This window comes from Aegilops tauschii, chromosome 7 (assembly GCF_002575655.3).
Source record: "Aegilops tauschii subsp. strangulata cultivar AL8/78 chromosome 7, Aet v6.0, whole genome shotgun sequence".
NCBI classification, from domain to species: Eukaryota; Viridiplantae; Streptophyta; class Magnoliopsida; order Poales; family Poaceae; genus Aegilops; species Aegilops tauschii.
The window spans coordinates 15,792,854-15,816,595 of record NC_053041.3 but is presented as its reverse complement, the minus strand read 5'-3'; the positions used below and the strand labels follow the sequence as shown (position 1 = coordinate 15,816,595).

The window sequence follows — 23,742 nt, the reverse complement described above, 5'->3', positions numbered from 1 at the left end:
GTGGGCCTTATGAACCGGGACAAATGGCCCTTTTTCTACTAGTAAAGCGCAATAGTGACCCCAACAATGGAGGCGAGAATCTGATGGTGAGAATAGGACACGAAAGAAAATGCTCAGGGAGCAAACCAAATGTCTTCTTCATGGTCCTTAGAGAGGCATAAGTATCATAGGGAGGCAGGAGCGGGAGGAACACATGTTACTGGAAAACACAATTCCTATTGGTAACTTTTGTTAGAATATATAACCGTATTGTTTTTGTATAGTTATATGGTTGTATATGTGTAGTCCTTGTATAGGTGTCTGTATATTGTACGATACGAACTCTGCCTTGTAACCTATATATATTGATCAATACAAGGCACCACAACGGGTGGTTTCCCTAATCTTACATGGTATAGAGCCTAAAAACCTAACCCTAGCCTGTGCCGCCCTCCTCCTCCTTCCGCTGCCGCCGAAGCCACCACCTCCTCTCTCGCCGCCGCGCCCACACCGCCGCATCCATGTCGCAGCCCGACACCGACGCGACGAACCAGGCGCTGGCCGCCGCCAAGGAGCGCTAGGACGCCGAGGCCGCCAAGGCCAAGCTGCCTCTCGCGACCGCCGTCGATGGATCAGGGACGAGCGCGGGGTCTTTCTCCTTGACCTCGCTGCACGCCCAGGCCGTCGGCCTCCACTCCATCAAAGGCCACGTTCCCGTCGAGCTCGCGCTCGACACCGGCGTTCACCGGCAGTGGCGCACCTTCTTCCGCGCCGCCTGTCGCAAGTACGCCCTCCTGGATCACCTCGACTTCGATGCTCCCGATGCGCCGAACCCGGAGTGGTCTCTCCTCGACGCCACCGTCGTCTCTTGGCTCTATGGGTCTGTCTCGCTCAGTATCCTCGACGTCGCCATGATGCCCGGCGACGATCCCCTCGCTGTCGATCTCTGGAACAGCATCAACGGTCTCTTCAACGACCACAAGATCAATCGTCAACTCCACCTCACGGTCGAGCTCGGCGATGTCAAGATGGGAGAGATGAGTATGGCCGACTATCTTCAGAAGGTCAAGTCCCTCTCCGATGGGCTTGCGGATCTTGGTGCCCCCGTTGATGATGCCGAGATGGTGGTCCACTGCCACAACGGCCTCTTCGAGCAATACGAGTCCGCCGCCGATCTAATCTCCCTCATGCCCGGTATGACCTTCCCGCAGTGCCGCTCGTTGCTTGCGCTCCAAGACATGAAACGCAAAAACCGCCGCGCCCGCAACTCAGACACGGCCCTCTTCACCAACACCGGCAGCCCTGGCAAGGCTCCTGGAAAAGGAAAGAAGAAGAAGAAGGCCGCCGCTGGAGTCACCAAGGAGGTCATCCCGGCGCCCGCGACCCCGCAGGCTGCCACTCCTTCCTAGCCCTCACCGCAGCATCCCTGGAACGGCGCCATCCAGATGTGGCCCTATGGCCAAGGGGGGCTGCTCGGTCGCGCGCCGCCCGACTATGCCCCTGCTCCCAGCTACGTGCCCCGGCACACCTCGTCGCCGCATGTGTTCTACGCCCAGAACCCGTACGGCCTTGCTCCCTACGGCTACGGCTACGCCTCTGGACAGCCCTCCTACGGTCTCACCGGCACGGCTCCATCATCACCGGCATCAACTTCGGCTTCATTGGACCAGGCCGCGCTCATGCATCAGTTCCAAACCATGGGGCTGCAAGCACCCTACAGGGAGTGGCTGATGGACACCGGTGCCTCCTCCCACTTCGCGTCCGATCCCGGTATGCTCACCTCCGTGTCTCCCCCCTCCTCCTCTCGTCGTGCTGTCGTTGTCGGTAACGGTTCCACTCTTCCAATCACCGGTATCGGGCATGCGCGTCTTCCTATTTCCACCACCTCTCGTCCTCTTTACCTTCGTAATGTCTTAGTAGTTCCTAACATAGTTAAAAACCTTTTGTCTGTTCGTCAGTTCACCATTGATAATCGTGTCTCCGTCGAATTTGACCCTCTTGGTTTTTCTGTGAAGGATCTTCTATCTAGGACCGAGATTCTCAGATGCAATAGCTTCGGAGCTCTCTACTCCATCCGCCCTTCCTCTACCAGCCAGCCACACGCCTTCCTCGTCGTCGATGCAGCACTCTGGCACCATCGGCTTGGGCATCCTGGGCGGCCCTTCATGGAGTCATTAGCTCGTTCTTTGATTATCCCTAGGGAAAATAATAAAAGTAGTTTGCGTCATGCTTGTCAGTTAGGTCGTCATGTTTGTCTTCCTTTTTCTTCCACCAATCGTGTAACCACTACTCCCTTTCAAATAATTCACTGTGATTTGTGGACATCTCTTGTTGAGAGTATTTCTGGCTTTAAGTATTATCTCGTTTGTCTCGATGATTTTACTCAGTATGCATGGGTTTACCCTCTCCGGATTAAGTCCAAAGCTTTCTCGCACGTGTCGTCCCTTCATGCTTTAGCGCTCACCTAGTTTAGTGCACGCTTGCAGGCTATTCAGTGTGATAATGGTCGTGAGTTCGATAATTCACTCCTCCATTCGTTTGCCCAGCACCATGGAATTGCACTCCGCTTTTCATGTCCATACACTTCGCAACAGAATGGCAAAGCCGAACGCATTATTCTTACTCTTAATGACATTACTCGTACACTCCTTATTCAAGCTAGTATGCCACCTCGTTTTTGGGTCGAAGCTCTTCACACCGCCATTATGTTGCATAATCAGCTGCCTTCCAAGGCAATCTCGGATCATATTCCTTTTCGTGCATTACTTGGCGTAGATCCTGCCTATGCTGGTCTTCGGGTTTTCGGATGTCTATGTTACCCCAAAACCACAGCCGTTGCTCCACACAAACTTGCGCCTCGCTCCGTGCCATGCGTGTTTCTAGGGTACCCATCACGGCATCATGGCTATCGTTGCCTTGATTGCTCCACCCAAAAGATCATCATCTCTCGTCATGTAGTGTTCGATGAGTCAACCTTTCCCTTTGCCTCCACTCCATCTTCGTCAACTCCTACTCCTTCCTTGCACACTTATGATTTTTTGCAGGGTACTGAGCAGCCGGTCTCGTTGATGCCATTCACCGTGCCAGGCACGGTGACCCCGGACGCGGCCCCACGGTCGCCGCCGCGGTCGCCGTCGCCGCCGCCACGGTCCCCTCCTTGGTCGCTGCCACCGACCTCGCCCCGGTCGCCTGGGGCACGGGCTTCTGTCGAGCGCCCTGCCAGGAGCCTCGATGGCGGTCCTGCTGGGAGTCCTTCTCCTACTACAGCAGCGTCACCGTCGGCAACACCGTCGCCGGCTCCTGCTGCTGTGGATCCACCCCGGACCCGCCGGCCGCGGGCCCCTCCACCGCCACCATCCCACGCCATGGCCACTCGTGCTAAAAAGGGCATTGTGCAGCCGAAAAAGATATTTCATCTTCATGTTGAGGGTTTATCTCCAATACCGAAGACTTATCGTGGTGCTCTCAAGGATCCAAATTGGCATTCCGCTATGGTTGAGGAGTATGGTGCTCTTCTCTCCAACAACACTTGGGACCTCGTTGATCCACCTCGCAATGCTAACATTGTTAGTGGTAAGTGGATCTACCATCACAAGATGAAGTCTGATGGTTCTTTGGATCGCTACAAAGCTCGTTCGGTGCTTCGTGGATTTACTCAGCGAGAAGGTATCGATTTTGATGAAACTTTCAGCCCGGTCGTTAAGCCAGCCACTATTCAAACAGTGCTCTCTCTTGCTCTCTCTAGTGACTGGTCCATTCATCAGCTTGACGTCAAGAATGCGTTCCTCAATGGCACTCTCATCGAGACTGTTTATGCTCGTCAGCCTTCTGGGTTCACTGATCCTCGTTTCCCTGATAAGGTTTGTCGTCTCAACAAATCACTCTATGGTTTGAAACAGGCGCCTCGAGCATGGTTTCAGCGGTTTGCTTCGTTCATTGCATCGGTTGGTTTCATTGGCTCCAAGTCCGACAGCTCGTTGTTCGTCTATCAGCGTGGTGCTGACATGGCCTATCTCCTGCTCTATGTGGATGACATTATCCTGACTGCATCTTCCTCGACATTGTTGCACAGTTTGATTGCCTCTGTTCGTACCAAATTCAGTATGACAGATATGGGTGATCTTCATTATTTTCTGGGCATCTCTGTCACACGCAGCAACGACACTTTGTTCCTCTCACAGGAGAAGTATGCATTGGATCTTCTTGACAGAGCTGGCATGTTGCAGTGCAAACCCATCTCTACTCCCGTTGATACTACCTCCAAACTTTCAGCCAAGTCCAGTGATCCAGTTGCAGATCCCACCGAGTATCGTAGTATTGCAGGCGGACATCTCTTATGCTGTGCAGCAGATTTGTCTTCATATGCATGATCCTCGGGCTAATCATTTGCTCCTTGTGAAGCGTGTGCTTCGCTATATCCGCGGCACCACCGGCCTCACTTTGTTTCGACGCAGCTCCAACAAATTGCTGGCCTATTCTGACGCTGATTGGGCAGGTTGCCCTGACACTCGCCGGTCTACCTCAGGTTATTGCGTCTTTCTTGGCACTAACGTGGTGTCGTGGTCTGCTAAGCGGCAGCAGACGGTCTCTCGCTCCAGCGGTGAGGCCGAATACAGGGCAGTTGCAAATGTCGTGGCTGAAACATGTTGGTTACGGCAGCTTCTTCAGGAACTTCATCGACCGGTGACTGGTGCCACTGTGGTGTTTTGTGACAATGTGAGCTCTGTTTACATGAAACAGAATCCCGTTCATCATCAGCGCACCAAGCATGTGGAGATCGATTTACACTTTGTGCGAGACCGTGTCACCACAGGCGAGGTCTAGGTTCTTCAGGTTCCGAGTTCTTCTCAATTTGCGGACATTTTCACCAAAGGATTGCCATCTCCTCTCTTTTTTGATTTTCGGGACAGTCTTAACATTCGCCGACGCCTGTTTACGACTGAGGGAGGGTGTTAGAATATATAACCATATTGTTTTTGTATAGTTATACGGTTGTATATGTGTAGTCCTTGTATAGGTGTTCGTATATTGTACGATACGAACTCTGCCTTGTAACCTATATATATTGATCAGTACAAGGCACCACAACGGGTGGTTTCCCTAATCTTACAACTTTAATTGCAATATGAGTTCATATATCCTCTACAAGTGAACAATGAATAGCACTAACTTAATAACTTAATGAAATATTTCATGATTTCCATGGACTTAGCTACCCACAGTGCTAATAAGCAATCTCCGAGCTTGATGGGCAAACTGTGGTGTTCGTCCCAGTGCGATGGAGACAATTACTTAGCCAATGTCTTTATATATTCTTTGTTGCCCAAAAGCATTAGCCAATCACTATAAATAGACAGCACGGTTGTCACAATGGCGCCAATATGGAAGCTCGGGTGTATAATTCTCCAGAGTGGATGGGCTACCGGGCAAGCACCCAACCCTCAATGCGTGTCTAGAGCTTGCTGATGACCCTGTTGACCCACTCTATTTGTGACACATAGCTGGGCGCAATGAGAAGGCACTTCTGGTGTCTTGGGGGGCCTTGGACTCTGTCGCTTCGTCATTGACCTTAGTAACCATCTGTGGGATGAGCTTCAACCGTGACTGAAAGGTGATCTACATGCGCCCAGCCTCCCCTGTCACGTGCTGGTGTGAGATGCTTCTTCTCCGGTGTGTCCCTATGTGTCTTCTATCCGGAGCACATGTGTTGCTTTTTCTCCTGGATGGTCGATCTGGGTAGGTGCCGCTGGAGTTGAAGTGAACCCATCTAGTTTGGTATATGAAGCAAATGCGTAATTAGTTGAAGAAACACTAGTACAGCCGTGTGCGTGTGCTTGAATTGCTTTTCTGTTTTTGTCATTTTAGATACTCTTTTCTTTTCTTGCGAGGCCATGGAGTACTTCCACTGGCCTCTCAACAAAATCACACCGAACATCACGACAGGGAGGTCAACTAAGGCCCGGATCTCCAGCGACAGGTCCGGCAAAGCATGACGGTAGAGAACATGAAGTGCCGCCGTGAGGATTTTTGGCAGAGCCATGAACGCCTTTTGCATGGGAATAAGCCTAGTGCCACAATATGAAACCGGATTGAAGGTAAACACACTGCTATGCGAAGTTTCCATCAAAAGAAAAGGGGAGCTAGAAATGTCATGGTATCCTCCCGGTCCAACTATCCAAGCAATTTAGATGACTAGTTGCCAACCCGTGCATTCGCACGGGCTAGTTTTATAGCCTATTATTTTAACTTTACCTAAATTATAAAACATGGGATGGTGCTTTGAGACTATATTTAATTTACTGAGAGTAAGGAAATTAAGAAGTCCCAAATTTCTACTCGAACAATTCCATCTTGTTCTATGACTACATATGTTTAATATTCATCATCTTGACTATATAGCTTTAATATTCATGTCTTATTATAGTCAAAATTTAATACTTCAAATAATAGAATATGAAATGAAGCATATACATAAATTTTATATGTACAGATAAAAATATAATTAACTAATCACTTATAACCTTGGTATATAATGCCTTCGACAAATCAAAAGTATATGTTTCCAATTTTTCGTTCACTTGACAACTATTTTGATAAGTTTCGACGGAATAACTTAGAAGTTTATTTTAGATATAAGCCCGCACAATCAACAACAAAAAAACTGTTAAAAGAGTAATAGATGCAAACATCTCCATAGCATTTTTATGACTTTTTCCAGGATTCATAATTTTCTCACAAAAAGAGAAAAGTCTAGTCTCCAACTTATATATTGCTAGCAATAAAGTCATGCATAAAGAAATAATTATATGATTGAGGTTCTTTCCATGATTTGATGGATGCACTTTTCCACATCTTCTTTGCTTCTGTCATATCGTAATGTATTAATCTAAACATGTTCACTCTGGTAACATTTGTGCTTTCCTGGTAGTAAAACGTAATATATGTTTTAAACATACATACATACATACATATATATATATATATATATATATATATATATATATATATATATATATATATATATATATATATATATATATATATATATATATAGACACACACACACACATATACATAAACACTATTCTGATCACAACCTGAATTGCCTGAGTAACGCGCCTGAACTTTGCTATGTACGAACCTGACCTTCGGGCTATCTTCGCAACCGTGTCTCACCGGGCGAATTATTCTGGTTAGTTGCGTTCTATATAATGTTAGTGTAATCTAGAAACGTTTTTAGCAACTAAATACCCGTTTTAAATAGCAATCTCGCTCGTTGGCGGATTTTGCTCTCGGGTTGTGATGAAATTGCATTTTTTCAGGACTTTGCTCCTGATGTTGTATAGTTTCTTTTCTTTTCGTTTTTTTAGCTTGTACAAAACCTTGTATATATTTTTTTCAAAAAATTTATAAAAATACGCACAGAGTCCTGTTATTTCCCTCAAAAAAAGAAATTGCATTTTTTGCAATTTTACTGCCTGAGTTGTTCGACCTGAATTTCTCCCAGTGCTAGGTTGAACTTCCGCCAACATTTCCCAAGTGGGGCTTGCGATATACCGTTGGAAAGCTATGGACACCAGTATCATGATCCAAGTTAAATTTCTGGCAAAATGTAAGCGGTTTAAGAGCAGTTTTGAAAACTGTTTTTTCTTCATACAAAATACGTGAATCGTATTTTCGATCGCATTTCTAAACCGTTTATCGAAATGAGGCAAATAATATGGCATTGGCATGTTGAAAGTTTTCTCTAATTCCCTATGGAAAAACAGTAATTTGGAAAATTGTAGAATTTCGTAGACCGAACAGTCGAGTTCGTATTTTCGATGACATTTCTAAATGGCTAATACAATTGAGGCAAATGATATGGCATTGGAAAGCTTATGAAAATGCGCTACTTTTTCATGTTAAAAGTTTTTTCTAATTTTAAACGGTTTAAAAGTAATTTATAAAACGATACAAGTTCCACCGAGTTCGTATTTTCGAGCTAATTTTCTAACCTTCCGTCCGAATGCAGCAAATGATATGGCGTTGGAAAGCTTGAGGAAATGCGAAACTTTTTGGTATATATTATTTCTCCCAGTTCATTACGGATTTATGTCCATTTTGAAAATGGCTAAAAATGTATTTTCGCCGTAATTTCTACAAATTTTATCGGAGTGGGGCAAATAATATACCCTTAAAAAGCTGCGGAAAATGCGAAACTTTTTCATGTTGATGGTTTCTCTGATTCCTAGCTGGTTTCAAGTAATTTCGAAAACGGCAGGATCATTCGTTCTGCCTTTATCGTGAAACAGATTCTTCAAAAATGCACCGCGTGAAGAACTTGAACTTCTCGGCATGTTTACTTGAACTTCACTCTGTTTTTCACGTGTTTTTTTGCTCGTAGCTCTCCATCCACTTACCGGAACACTCACCGGAATTGAGCAAATGATATACCAGTGGAAAACTGCTGTAAACACGCAACTTTCCCGTGTTGATCGTTTTTCATACTCGCGACGATTTTAAATTTTTTTCATCCAAAATTCATTTAGTGTAGTTGGTGAACTTCCTGCTATTTTCACGTTGAACTTTGACATATTTTCTTTTGTAATTTTCTCATCCACAAATGATATTCTTTTTTTACAAACTTCTCTCACAATATTTTTTTAACTTTCTCCGACCGAGGACTTGAACTTACACAAATGATATTCCTGCCGTTTTGATGTAAATTAGAAAATTACAAGATCATGATTTCTGCGTTCATCGCGAATGGAAATGCACTGCGTGAAGTAGTTGAACTTCTCGGGCATGTCTGTTGGAACTTCACTCTATTTTTTGACGTGCTGTTTTTTGCACTATATGAAGTAGTTGAACTTCTGGATATGTGTGTTTGAACTTCACTCTGTTTCACTTTATTATATTTTTCTTATTTGAAATACACATCATGTAGTACGTGAACTTCCGGTTGTTATCAGTTTGAACTTCTCTTTGGCTTGAGAGAATTATTTTAAATACACGGTGAACCTCTCTCATAAGAATTTTTTGAACTTTTCCTCGCCGAGCACTTGAACATCTAGCAACCATTTTTTTTTGTTTATGAGTTGTTTTTAAAAGTGCAAAAAATGGCATTGTGTTTTTTATTTTTTGAACAGGTAAATCCTAGGTTTTAATAAACTCCGAACTTCTCTGTTCTTTCAATTTGAACTTCACCTTTTTATATTTTGAGTAAAGAATTGTATTCGATTTTTATACGGAAAAATCAAACATGGAAATACAAGGTGAACCTCTCTCGCAACAAGTTTTGAACTTCCCCGGACACAACACTTGAACTTCTGTCAACAAACATTTTAAGATTTTATTTTTCTCTACTTTTATTTTCACCTGAAATGCATTCCTTGCAGTACTTGAACTTCTCGTTGTTTTCACTATGAACTTCTATCATATTTCTTTGTATACGTTGAATTACACACAATTGAAGGTCGGACGTCATGTTTTGCCATTTTTAAAACATGTAATTGGAGGTCGGACGTCCCGCAATATAAATTTTGAAACGTGCACGGAGGTGCACGTGAACTTCTTGCAACAAATCTGATTTTTTATATACTTCGAATATCTCTGTTATTTTAATTTCAACTTCTTAGTCATATTCTTAGAAGGGAAATATGTTTTTAAATGAGCATCAATTTTTTTTGTAAGTTGAACTTCATAGTTTTATTTTTCTTAGAAATGGAAATAATTTAAGTTTCCCGTATACATCGAACTACTCCTCTATTTTAATTTGAACTTCATCATTTTTATTCTTTAGTAACAAGGAAAATCTAAGTTTTTTATAAATATCGAACTTCTCTATTTTACAATTTGGACTTCTTGGTTTATTTTTTTAGCATCAAAATAACCTAGTTTTGTCATAAATATTGGACCTCCTCTACATTTTTTGAAATTTAGATTTATTTGTAAAAACATAGACACAAACGGGAGAGAGAATTATGTGAGCATAAAGTGGGTAGCAATTTCGAACTTTCCTCATCGAGCACTTAAACTTCTAGCAAGAAACGTTTTTCATTTTATGAGTTGGTTTTAAAAATGCCAAAATGGCAATCGTTTTTGTTTTTGTTTTTCAAACGTGCAAATCCTAAGTTTTAATAAACTCCAAACTTTCGTGTTATTTTAAGTTGAACCTCATGTTGATTTTATTTTCTATTAGTGGTTAGAATCCGAGGGTTTAATAAATCTTGAACCGTTCCATTACTTTAATTTGAACTTCTAGGTTTCTTTTAGAAACTGGGAAATCCATTTTCTAATTAAATTTTCTGAACTATTTTGTCATTTTTAATTTGAGATTCCATTGTGGATATTTTGATGGGGTGTTCCTTTTTTTATTCGAAATTGTTGCAATGATCATTTTTAGGTTTCATTTTATTACTTGTTTGTCATCCGAACTTGTGGTGTTGTCACACACCCACACACAAAACAGATTTTTGACATGCAAATTTTGCATACAAACATTTCTTTTATAAGATATTTTGTACTTCTGTTTTTTGTATGTATGAACTTCCTATTTATTCATGAAATAAAGGAAAAACATACTCATCGCACGAGCACACCGAACAGACGCACACATGACCACTAGACGCACACAAACATTCTAGGTTTCCCTAGTTGAACTTGTGATATTTTTTAGTTTTTTTAATTTTGCCAAAATAATCATTTTGCTTTTACATCTGCTGCTTTTGCATAGGCATGGGTGCTGCCGTCATCCGTGGTTGGGCGCGGGGCGGCAGCGACGGCGGCGCCGGTCAGGTGTGGTGATGCGACATCGTTGCAAGTTGGCCGGGGGTGGATAGTGTGGGAGGTGGGGTTCATCGAACTTCCTGGGTTTCCTCGGTTGAATTTACAAAAAAAAAAAGAATTTTAAATCCAAAATCACTATTTTGTTTTACATGTTGTCTACTTTTAAAGTTGGATATATATCAAGCAAAGATGAATATTTATGTTCAGAGGGAAGCAAATGCCCCTTAGTATTTGTGCCAGAGGAAATAATTTTGTTTTTCTTTTGGGGCATAAACACAAGCAGCTTTAGAGAGCATACTTTTTTGTTGTTACTGGATAAGATTTTGGAAGTTCTGCTATTGGCATATTTTAAAACCAAATGAGATGGCCCGCGCCCTGGATCCCATAGCATATATATTTTTTCAATATCTATTTTTTCAAGCATCCAGAACTTATGTAAATTTCTTAGTTTGTATTTTATCTTTTTGTCTATATACTGTTCACAGTGCAACAATAGGACAAGCAAAACTTTCTCCCCAACTTGAGTTAGCAATATCACAACCTCAGAAAAACAAGTTTCTACTTAGCATAGGGCCATGCAAAATATACAAGGTTACATTTCCCTGCAAAATGGACAGAAAATCAACACATTGGCCTGCAACCCTTCTAATTTGAAGTACAGTCTGAACTTCCAGATTTTTATCACTAGACCTTCTCGAGAACTTTGAGTCACATAAATACTAAACATTTTACAAATGATCCAATATAGTACAACTCGATTATACAAAAACTGGGACAAAGTAATGTCATTTACGATTGGTGTTAGTATCATTGTGGAACAAAAAGTAACGCATAAAGCAAGCTAGCGGGTGGGAAGGCCGAGGCCAATTTTGTTTTACAGAACTCACACTCACGATGGAATAAGAGCACATATACTTGACAAAACCTTTTATTCAGAACAAAAGTAGAGTTTGACCAGGAAAGAACAGGACACCGTAGAAGTAAAATATGGTTTTGCCACGAATGAGAAACAGAAGTATTACTCTAACACATGGAGGATGCAGGGTGCCGCTGGGGATGAGGAACCAAAACTTTTATCCGTCGCTTCTCTGAACTTCAACACCATCTCCTTGTTTCTGTCTCATTTTCTCAGTCTACATGATGGCATCATTCGGTGTGTGCTCCTCACTCAAAACAAATTGAACCGCAGTTTCTTCTTGTTCCTGAAATTCCCTAGAAGATATAACTTTCGCATATTTTTTTTTGCAAGTGCCAAGTTCTGGTGGAGAGCCACTGAAAGGGCAGAATCAAACAGCCGAAACTAAAGAATCATATGTGCTAAACATCTCCCTTGAACTAAAAATGGCTCATATTTTGTCTTTTACAAACTCCTTGGACTGAATTTCTACTGAAATTGGACTGTCCACTGAAACACCCAAAAATTTGGTACGCGTAGCACACACCAGTCTTTAGCTAACAAGCAGCGGCGCCGGCGAGTTGTGCAGTAGCAGCTAGTAGTCACAGGAGGAGATGCACCAGCAGCAAGAAGCAGGAGGTTGAGGACATCCTGGACGCGGCAAATGAGGTGCGACGAAGCATGCAAAATGCGATGTCGTCATGGACGAGAGCTCCGCCAGCGCCATCCAGCTCCAGCGAGAGGCAGAGGGGCCGCACGGGGTTTCCACCGGAGTTAGAGGAGACAGTGGGTCGACGGTTGGGCGGGTAGTTGCCGTGAGTCCCGTGCGGCGGCGGCGCGCTGGGTAGGTCGGGCGGCGGCGGCGCTTGAGGTAATTTGGGCAGCGGCGTACGGGATGGCTGGGTGGCACCGCGCTTCAACCCTAGGTGAGCTCGAGCAGGAGATGCTCGCGGAGGAGGAGACCTCGAGCACGGCCATGGTCGCCGGCAGCCTCGAGCAGGGAAGAGAGACGACGGCCTCGTCAGCAGAGGAGCACGCCATGGCCGTGGGAGACGGCGACCTCCCCGACCTCCCTGCGTGGGAAGAGGGGTGGTGGTGGCTGGTGTGGCGCGGGGGTCCGGCGAGGTCGCGCGGCTGCGCGGCAGCCGGGGAAATCGCACGGCGGCGCGGGGTGAGGGGATCTGGGGCGGGGCAGGAGGTTGGCGTCGATGGGATCTAGGGTGGGGTGTAGGGTTGGAATTCGAGCCAAGTCGAGCCAGCTCGGCTCGACTCGCCAGAGCTCGTGTCGTTAACGAGCTCAAATCCAAGATTGGCTCTACTCATTTAACTCGCGAGCTGGCTTGTTTAGCTTGTTAAGCTGGTTAAAAATATAAACATAAAACGGTCAAATATTATGAAAATAATTATGTATATATTAAATATATATATCACTAAACAACAGCAATTTCCTTGTAACAGATGAGTCTCCTAGGTGGTTGGGCCTTCAACGGCCAGCCCTTGTGTTGTGCGCATGGGACATAGGGTGCTGAGTGGCTGATCTTTTTTTGTATTGGGAGTGGCTGATCTTTTGTACCGAGCCTAACGAGTTACACGAGTACTCGTGAGATTGGCGTGTTTAACTTGGTCTACAAACGATCTTAAACTAAAGCTCGGCTCGACTCGTTATTCTTCGAGTTCGAGTCGATTCGAGCCCAGTCACGAGCTACTCGTTTAGCTCACGAGCTTCGAGCTTTTTTTTCCAGCCCTAGTGGGGTGGTTTTTTCCAGGGTGGGAACTACCGTTTCGGCGAGTTCGGGAGCATATACGCGCCTCCCTATATAGGGCTGGAGTTATCAGAATAAGTATTCTAATACCATGATTAGAATAATGCTGTATATATATATATATATATATATATATATATATATATATATATATATATATATATATATATATATAGGTGAATATATTTATATATATAGGTAAACCAAATTACATCAGTATTTTTTTGTATATACCAAGCCCATACTGAAATTTTTTGGTATATAATGAAACTGAAACATATTTTGAACCCATGTATTTACCGAAATATTACAACATTCACCGCTGATACAGTATATAATGAAACCAAAACAAATAAACCGAATGCACGTGGCTCATGTCCATTATCTGGCATTCTATACATGTGCCACAGCTTGAAAAGTGTCAATCCTTAGTTAGCCTTACAGAAACTAAAATTAAGTATCATTAATGGTCATCACTCCTTGGAAATAATTTCATGTGATTGTGCAACTTGTGGCTACACGTGTTGGATTAATTGGAACAGATTTGTGCTATTATACTTATAACCAAGGGAGTACTTCTCATCTGTTGTGGCTATAGGGCGCCATTCCATGGACAACACTAACCAAGAATGACACTGGGTCGCGGCTTCAACCTTGGAGAGATGAGCTCGACATGTTTGCCGATCGGCATGTTTGTGGACACCGAAATTGACAACAACAATATTGTATCTGTAGTGGAGTACATCAATAACTCTGTAAGTTAAGTCTAATTTCAAACATAGTTAAATTTCAAAACCTAGACAGAATGCTCAACACTACAATGTTGGCTGATGTAAACATGAACTGCTACTTTTAATGGACCGTGCTAAGAGCAAACATCGTGCCGATATACAATTGCCTTCCTTTATGGACAGGGAGGTCAAGTATTTCCTCAAAGATGGTTGTGGCCTGTTACAAATAAAATAAAATCCGAGTGACCTCTAAATTATTTCTGTTGTTTCTTCAGTAACACGATCAAGTTATTCATTGCTTCTTACCATCCGTCATCATGATCAGCAGCACTTCGTTTCTTAACTCTTATAGTCCTACATGCCTTGTCATGCAATATATTTTCCTCCAGCTACATCTGGTCTGCTCCTCAACTAATTCTGGGAGGTTGCCATGCCCATGGTGTCCCCTGTTTGCGAGGCCAAGCTTGCATGCAGTAGTGGATTCCAAGAAACAATGACGAAGAAAGGCTTTTCTAGTGTTTTCATTCCGCTGCTGCCCGGTATGATTATAGGGCATATATTTTCATTTGTGATCCTCTATGACACATGCATGCTGCTCTTCATCAGGAACAACACGCGAGATTGGATGATATGTGCTTCATACTTTTCATCCAATTGAGATAAATCTTTAGATAATCCTGTATTTTGTAGTGTATCGCTCTTTTTTTTTTCTCATTTGACTTCAGTTTCATTCATATGCTAGCGCTGTCCCGGGATTTCCTAGCCTCGATCAAGTCCATCAGTTGCCCAGGCTATGGCATGCAAGTTTGGCTAGACCGTGCATGCATGGCTAGCATGGAAGCAACGCACCAGAGGGAAGGGGCAAGCATGGGGACGCTGCTCCGCACCCCTGGTCCCCGTGCTCAATCCCATCGGTGCTCCCTGGATATGCGGCACACATCCATACCTATATCCATGCTTCTCTTCTCACCTCAAAAAATAAAAAACAAAGCTGAACGATCCATCCTTCTCTTTCCTGTTTCCGCTAAGAGATCTCTAACCAGAAGAAAATTTTGCTGAAGCTAATGGCTCTAGATAGTTGGAGGCTTGGAGCTCGGCTACAATCGCTACTGCATGCAGGTAGATCAACACCAGGTTCTTGGCCAGGATATTGTGATGCTTATGATCTTCCCAGCTTCGAACATATGCGACAGAATAGAACTGCACGCGTGGAACCCGGCCATCGGCGACTTTGTACAGCTCCCACATGGCTCGCCCAATTGTGGCTTTGCTTCGCCTTTTGTGCTCGCTTCGAGCTCGGGCACCAGCGAGTTGTTGTCGCTCCGGCGCAGAGCAACCATCTGCAGCAAGAAAAGACGAGGAGTCAATTGCGCCAGCTCCCACCAGTTTGCTTGGATCATGGTTTACTGAGGCAAGAAAAGAGGAGGAGCTACCATGTATTGTGGTTGTGGAAACACCAATGAAGCATCAGGGCATTGTAGGAGCACAGAATGAATCTACACGTAACAGATGAGATGAACGTGGTGATTCTCTTTTAACGTGGTGATGGTCCAGTTTCTTGAGAGATACAGACTCTTAAGATTTGGTTGTTATTCTTGTGAGATATGGACTCCTATGGCGTTGTTAGTCTTGTGAAATTTACTCCTATGGCGTTGTTTGTGTAAGATTTCATTGTTTTTTCCTGGTGTTAATTATGTAATTTTAATAGGCATTCAAGATGAAATCTGGACCGTTTTAACTCGGTCCCACTAAATAAATGACTGATATTTTTTCTATTTCATCATGTGAATATCTAGGGAGATAGGTTAATCTACACCGTAATAACTCAGTCCCACCAAGATAAACGGCTCGTATTTACTGATTAACGTGGGAATTTTTAGGGAGTCAAGAATTAGTATAGGTATAGATAGATAGATAGATAGATAGATAGATAGATAGATATATATATAGATAGATAGATAGATAGATAGATAGATAGATGTGGCCCTGTAGGTTATATATGTTATGTAGATAACTACAAGTCCAAAAATATTGCATCACCTTCACTTGGGCCCTTGTGCCTTGTACGACTTAGGGTTGGTTAGTAGATTCAACAGATCGAGGATTAGTGTTTTCTAATTAACATGGGATGTTGTAACCTATAAGGGCATGTCCAACACTGGGTGCTTCTGGAGGCGCCAGGATTGCTTTCCAATCGATATCCCGGTAAATTGGCAGTTAAGGCCTTGTACAATGCAAGGTGCTTAGGAGAGGTGCTTGGAGAAATAAACCAGGCTTTCCTTAAGCACCGGTGCTTATTTATACAGGACAGACGCTTAATTAGACGTCTCTCCTGTAGAAATAGGCACCGGTGCTTTAGAAAAAAGCCGGTTTATTTCTCTAAGCACCTCCCGAAGCACCTAGCAGTGTACAAGGCCTAAGGGCGACAAATCTTGGCATCGGATGCAATGGGCCACAAAAAGCTGCATCCGACGCTTCCTTCCTTTTCTTCCCGTATGCAGCGCATATGCAGTTCAATTAGCGCACAATTAGCGCTCATAGTTAAGCGCCCGGCGTTGGAGGGTTGTGCTCTTAGATATTTTCTAATTTAGTAAAACTATTTCTTTCCTCTATAAGCGCCTACTCTGGTGCCTAGCATTGTAGATGCCTTAAGTTTTTTTTTTAATTGTGGAGACACGTCTTGGATGCTAATAGCTTCCACGTCCTTTTTTTCTATATTCTCTAGTTAAATCCTAGACACAAACTCATTTTGCTTTTAGTATGTAAGTAAAACAGATAGATAGATAGTTGGACAAATATCTCCTTTGTTTCTCACATATTGTTGATCTAGTGTGTTGTTTACCTAAAACTTTGAAGTCCGTATGTTAATCCATTTGAGAAGAAAATATAAGAAAAATTCACACACGCATCTCAGCGTAGAAACTAGAAACCGCTGGTTAGAGAAGGGGTCTACTGAACCGGGTTTCAGCCTCACCGTTCCCAGTTTTGCAATTCAAGCAGTAGGGTCGAGCAATCAAACCCCTGTATTCAAGCCTTGGCATTGGTCGTTGGCTGCTTGGCGCCGGCCCCGACGTTGAATTCTTCCCAACGACCGTGACGAAGCTGCCACGGCCCACGGCCCATGCTTTTGCCCCGGAACAACGTTGTCCGAAGCTGGCTTTAGTTTACTCGACCCAAGAGAGGTTTGGTTTGGCTGGTTCCTCGCCAGCTGCAACTAATGCTCTCCATCCTACTGCAGCGAGATCCCATCTTTCATAGGATTTTTGGATTCCCCTTCTCTCAGTTTACCGTTTGGCGTGCTGCCGTACTCCTTCATCAGCAACCTCTCCGCACTCTACTGACTACTGGGCGCTGATGAACCTCTAATTCGGTCCTTCTCCGTCGTGGTCAGCTCGTTCTGGCTGGAGACACCCACGAACCATAGTTTGAGTTTGAGTTGACCTCCAAGTGACAATGACTTATAGGCCAAAGAATACATGCAGTTTTATTTCTGTTACCTCCTAACCCTATATTAAACTATCTTTTGTGGACTCTTCCACGAGCATAAACAATAGATGATGGTGCCAGCAATACAGTAAAATCAGATCATACTGTGAGAATGGACCAAATGAATGTCTATATGGATATACATATGCTCGTTGTAGCCTTTTAGAGAGCTCCCTTCAGCATGATATCTTCCATGGGACGCTGCCTTCACATGTGCACCACTTCTTCTATTGCCTGCGTTGGCAGGTCATGTCCTTTCAGATGCTCTCATATTTACTTGGATAAAAAATGCAGGGCATTTTTTCTTTGAAAAAGAGGATTAGCTCCGGCCTTTACATCAACATAATGCATACAATCATCTTTATTAATTATTCACTAAAGTCTCACAAAATGAATATAGGATCCACCCGAAGCGCCCTTCTAGGCCAACAAAATCACTACACCTACAAGTATACAGGTGTGTCATGTCCGCATAACAGGCACAATCTAATCCAATGGCTTGAAGACCATCCAGTCTAGGCATCCCATAACATGCACCACCCACACACGTTCTAGGATCCACGGGCCATCTTCTGCCACCACGTCTTCAGGAGGAATAACTGCATAGAGCTTGTGATTCCCATCTGCGTCGACGTCGGGACGACACCAGACAGTGCCACCCGCCTGCGTGCGTCGATCAATCTGCGTCCAACTCTGACACTCCACTGCTCCACGCCGCCGAGACCTGCCATTGTCAATGTGGTCGATGTAACACCGCTCCACCTGTTGGCCTCTCCTGTGAACTAGTGCTCCAAGACAATGCCCTCAAGAGGAAGAACGACACCAAAGTCTTCGACATCATCCAATCTGAGAGACCCAGATCTAGGGTTGCCCTCGGAACAACTGCCGCCTGGAGGAAGAGGAGCACGTGATCTGCAACTGCCGACACACCCAAGCGGTGCCCACCGCCACAAAGCTCTCAGGACAACACCTTCAAGAAGGACACGACGCCAAGAGCGCCGTTGCCTGCCTAGCGTTTTCACCTCGAGAGACCGTGAGGTGGGAAATGATAGGGCGGACCCGAACAACGTCTCCAGGAAGAAAAACTGCACCCTCGGATGTCGACGCCATCACGGCCGGCAGGAGCGAACCTAGGATTTATCCCAATCCGGATCCCAACCTCCCGCTCCGTCCCAACCCGTCAACCGGCTAGCAGCACGGCCATGTCCGGTAAGACAGAGTGCACGCAACATGGGTTGGAGGAAGAAGAACGTCGGCATTGTTGGCCGCCGGGGCTGCAAACTGCGGCACCAGCTTGCTGGTGAATCGCCGACCACCCGGCCGGTCTGATCCCCGGCAGCCCACCCGCCCTACCGCGCCACCGGACGAGGAAGACTCACCAAAGGGACCGCCGTCCCTGATCCATGGATCGTAGTCGCGGTACTAGCGCCGAGGAGCTGGAGAAGGGCCCCACCACTGCCTTCCTCGGAGCCATCCGGAGTTTGCCGGAGGGTGCCTCAGTCGACGGTGAGGGAAGGAAGGTGCGGCGGTGGAGGAAGAGGTGTCGGGGAGAGGTGGCGGCAAAGGAGATATCCGGCAGCGGAGCTAGATCGCTATCACGAGTCCCTTGTGGCTGGAGCGAGTCGCGTCGCCTCCCGATCTGGTTTTTACAGGGCCGATGGAAAATGCACGTAGCGCACCTAAAAGTATGGCTCTTGAATCTAGTAATTTCAAAACTTGCCAACCCGTCTTAGTTCTAGTGCAAAATTGCTAAAAGTACGGACTATGAATATGGACGTACGTACGTGTGGCCTTACCCAACTAATTTCCAGGCAACCCATTTCAGAGGGACTCGTTTTGCCGATAATTTCCTGTTTTGATACATTTTTAGTTGTAGAAGTGAAAGATCTTTAAATCATGATAATCACCTGAATATCACATGAACGTTTTATGATATGCTTTGTAAGGATTTCGTGCCATACACTGTTTGGGACACTTCACTAAGATCGTTCACTTGGATCGTTGAGTGTGCGCTGTAGACCAAGGTACCAGTGGCTAATTAAGCATCTTGGCAGAGGAGCTAGTAAGTCATTTCTTAGGCGATCTGATTGTCTCCCTTGTGGCTGGGCTTTGTTGTTGTTCCAGAAAACAAACGTGTTCACGTGCTGGACTTGCTCTACTGGTAAAAAGCTTGTAAAATGGCTGACCAGTTTTTTGTAGTTGTACGTTGTTTCTTCACTTTTCGCTGCACGTTGTTTTCTTTCATAGCACATCAGGGTTGTTGTTCTGTAAAAAAGGGCAAAACAGATGCGTGTGCTGTGTACATAATAAAAAAATGTTAGTACATGCATTACAAACAATCATGAAACTAAAAAAGAAATATCAAATTAAAAATGTTGTTCGTGGAACTAAGAAAAGCTCACAAATTTAATGTTCACCGTGTATTTGAAAATACTCATTGTCCAATTAAAATTTTTTGAAAATTATTTGAAGCATGTCCATTGCGAATATTAAAAATATTCCACTTGTAGTTCAAAATGTTCACCGATTAAACAATTTTCACACATTATAAAATGTTTGAACATTATTTAAAAAAAAGGTCTTTGTCATGACTTGCTTGCTTCCATACAAAGGTATCATTGAACAGTTGGACAAATGCAGAACACATTGCTTCTGGAGGGGCAAAGATCTGCAAAAGAAAAGCCCTCCACTAGCTGCCTTGGAATTAGTTTGCAGGCCCAAGGAGGAATGTGCCCTTGGGGTGCTCAATCTTCATACCCAAAATGTTGTCATCCTGCTCAAAATGGTCCATAATGTTAGTGGAATAGGATTAGCCAAGAGTCGAGGAGATGAAAGGTGTGTACGTGTGTAACTGTTCGGCTTCTGTAACTGAATCCTCATGTGCCAATGCAATACAACGCTTGAGTTTAATCAGCTTTCATGGTATCAGATAGGTCACGGTCCTGACCTGGACGGCCATCCACCTTCTCTTGTTCTGGTGTGGCCATGGCGCCTCCCGATGCTGACGCCCTCGCGGCCGAGGCCGCCGCCAAGTCCGCTCGCTGTGCACTCGCCGTCGCTGTTCCCAGCGTCAAGGCCCTGATTCCAATCACTTTGGACCTGCACACCGGCAGCTACTCGCAGTGGCGCGAACTTGTCGAGAACGCGCTCGTCACGTATGCCCTCGAGGACCATATCAACGACGACCCGCCGGCAGAGCCCACGGCCCAGTGGCTCCGCCTCGACGCCCTCGTCAAGCGATGGTTGTACGGTGCTATCTCCCCTGAGCTCCTGCCCGTGGTGCTCGACACCGCTGCCTCTGCTCGTGTTCTTTGGGCAAGCATGGAAGCCATCTACCGCGACAACGCCGACACGCGAGCCATCTACCTCGAGCAAGAATTTTATAGCCTTCGTCAAGGTGCTATCTCCATTGGCGACTACTGCCGCCGGCAGAAATCATTAGCCGATGAACTCACAGCTATTGGTACCATGATCAGCGACAAGGCCCTCGTCCACAACGTCCTGCGTGGTCTCAACGGCCAGTATCGGCACCTCCGTCCGATCTTTCAGATGCAACGTCCGCTCCCTCCGTTCTCCGACGTCCGCTCTGCTCTCATGCTCGAGGAACTCACGGCGGAGTCCTCCGACAGCTCGCCCCATACCGCCTTATACACCAACAGCGGCCCCGGCGGCAAGTCACCATCAGGCGGTGGGTCGTTTGCAGCACCACCCCACACCTCGGCCTCACGCGCCAACAAGGGCTTCAGCCCCAACACTGGCGCTGGTGGTGGTCAGCAGACCCATGGCGGCAACTCCAACCATTTCAACTCCGGAAACAACAACCGTCGTGCGTCATCGTCGCGGCGGTAATGGTACTGGTGGTAACATGGGCGGCAAACCCACGGCGACCTGGCCCTCACTCCAGCATCCCTGGTCCGGTGCCATCCACATGTGGCCTGGTCAGTCGCGGTCTTCTGGCCGAGGGATTCTCGGGCCGGCACCTCCTGCTGCTTTCACTGTCGCTCAGCCGCCACCCTCTGCTGTGTCATGGCAAGGAGTGCCATGGCAGGGTAATCCGTCGCAAGGTGTGCCGTGGCAGGGTAATCCGTGCCATGGCAGTCCAACTCATTTGGTGCATCGTCTTCCTCTGCGCCATCGTGGGATCAGCACCAACTCATGCACTCCTTCAACACCATGTCGCTCACGCCGCCATCCTCGTCGGAGTGCTATATGGACTCCGGGGCCTCCACTCATATGACCTCGGAACATGGTAATTTAACTTCCTTTTCACCGATTTCTTCCGCTGCTCACTCATATGCCGTTGTTGGCAATGGGTCTCATCTTCCCATAACCCACACCGGCACTGCCTACCTCCACACGCCACACTCTACATTTAATCTTAATAATGTTCTCGTCACTCCTAATGTTGTAAAGAATCTTATTTCTACACGGCAGTTCACTATTGACAATCAATGTTCCGTTGAGTTTGATCCACTCGGCTTTTCTGTGAAGGATCTTCGAACCAGGAACGTGATCGTCAGGTGCAATAGTGGAGGCGATCTCTATCATTTCAATTGGCAGCAGCCAACACATTGTGCGCTCTCCACCACCACTCCGTCCGCTACATTGTGGCATCGTCGTCTTGGCCACCTCGGCGCTCAAGCTTTAGATCATCTTCGTAGTGCATCGTTTATCTCATGTAATAAACAATCAGAAGACTCCTTATGTCATGCATGCCAATTAAGCCGTCAGGTGCGTCTTCCATTTTATCCATCCACTACTCGTACATCTGGAGCTTTTGAATTAATACATTGTGATCTGTGGACCTCGCCTATTCCGAGTGTTTCTGGTTACAAGTATTGTCTTGTTATTCTTGACGACTTCACGCACTACCTTTGGACCATTCCTCTTCGTCTCAAATCTGATGTCTTTGCCATTCTCCGCGATTTCATTGCCTATGTACGGACCCAATTTTCTACCATCATTCGTAGTATCCAGTGTGACAATGGACACGAGTTTGACAACAAGGCCATGCGCATCCATCTCCTTTCTCATGGTGTTGTGCTCCGCATGTCATGCCCTCATACCTCTCAACAAAATGGTAAAGCGGAGCGCATTATCCGCTCTATTAATAATATCCTTCGCTCGCTTCTTATCCAATGCAGTGCTCCGCCTGCCTATTGGGTTGAAGCTCTTCACACAGCCATGTACCTTCTTAATCTCCATCCCACCAAAACCCTGAACTTTGGCATTCCCCACCAAATTCTCTTCGGTTCGTCTCCAGATTATTCCCACCTTCGTGTTTTCGGTTGTCGATGTTATCCTAACCTTTCGGCCACAGCCCCACATAAGCTTGCACCCCACTCCAAGTCTTGTGTGTTCTTAGGTTATCCTACAAACCATCGTGGCTATCGTTGTCTCGATCTATCCACCAACCGCATCATCATCTCTCGTCATGTCACCTTTGATGAGGCTTCCTTTCCATTCGCTGAAACTCCCACTTCACCAGTCTCTTCGGACTATGAATTCCTCTCCACGGTCGCACATATACCACCACCACTCCCGGTTGATAGCACTGCACCTCCATCTCCACCGGTGCAAAATCCCCCCACTGTGTCGCGCACTACACCGGCACCCAAGCCGTCTCATGTTGAGGCGCAACCCATACCTCCTACTGCCATTCCAATTCCTCCGGTTGTGAACAGCCACACCATGCGCACCCGTGGAAAGTCCGTCTTTCGACAACCCCTGGATCGTCTAAATTTGCATGTCATGGTTCCTTCTCCTATCCCACGCACATATCGTGCAGCCCTCAATGACAAAAATTGGCGTCTTGCCATGCAGCAGGAGTTTGATGTCTTGTGTGCTAATCATACTTGGGACCTTGTTCCTCGTCCACCTGGTACTAATCTTGTTACCGGTAAATGGATTTTCCGACACAAGATTAAGTCTGATGGCACATTGGACCGATACAAGGCACGATGGGTGGTTCGAGGTTTTTCTCAACGCCCTGGCATCGACTTCAGCGAGACGTTCAGTCCAGTTGTCAAACCGGCCACCGTACGCACTGTCCTCACCATTGCTTTGTCGAACGGCTGGCCGGTTCACCAACTCGATGTCAACAATGCGTTCCTCAATG

The 23,742-nt window shown here is 45.5% G+C and overlaps 1 protein-coding gene across 1 annotated transcript; it reads left to right on the top strand.

Annotated features, from left to right (window-relative positions):
- The first annotated feature begins 500 nt into the window (after nucleotides 1-500).
- On the top strand, nucleotides 501-1,388 carry LOC141026652 (uncharacterized). The gene is made up of 2 exons (XM_073503493.1): nucleotides 501-555; nucleotides 616-1,388. The coding sequence occupies exons 1-2, from the start codon at nucleotides 501-503 to the stop codon at nucleotides 1,386-1,388; spliced, it is 828 nt and encodes a 275-aa protein (XP_073359594.1).
- The last annotated feature ends 22,354 nt before the right edge of the window (nucleotides 1,389-23,742 follow it).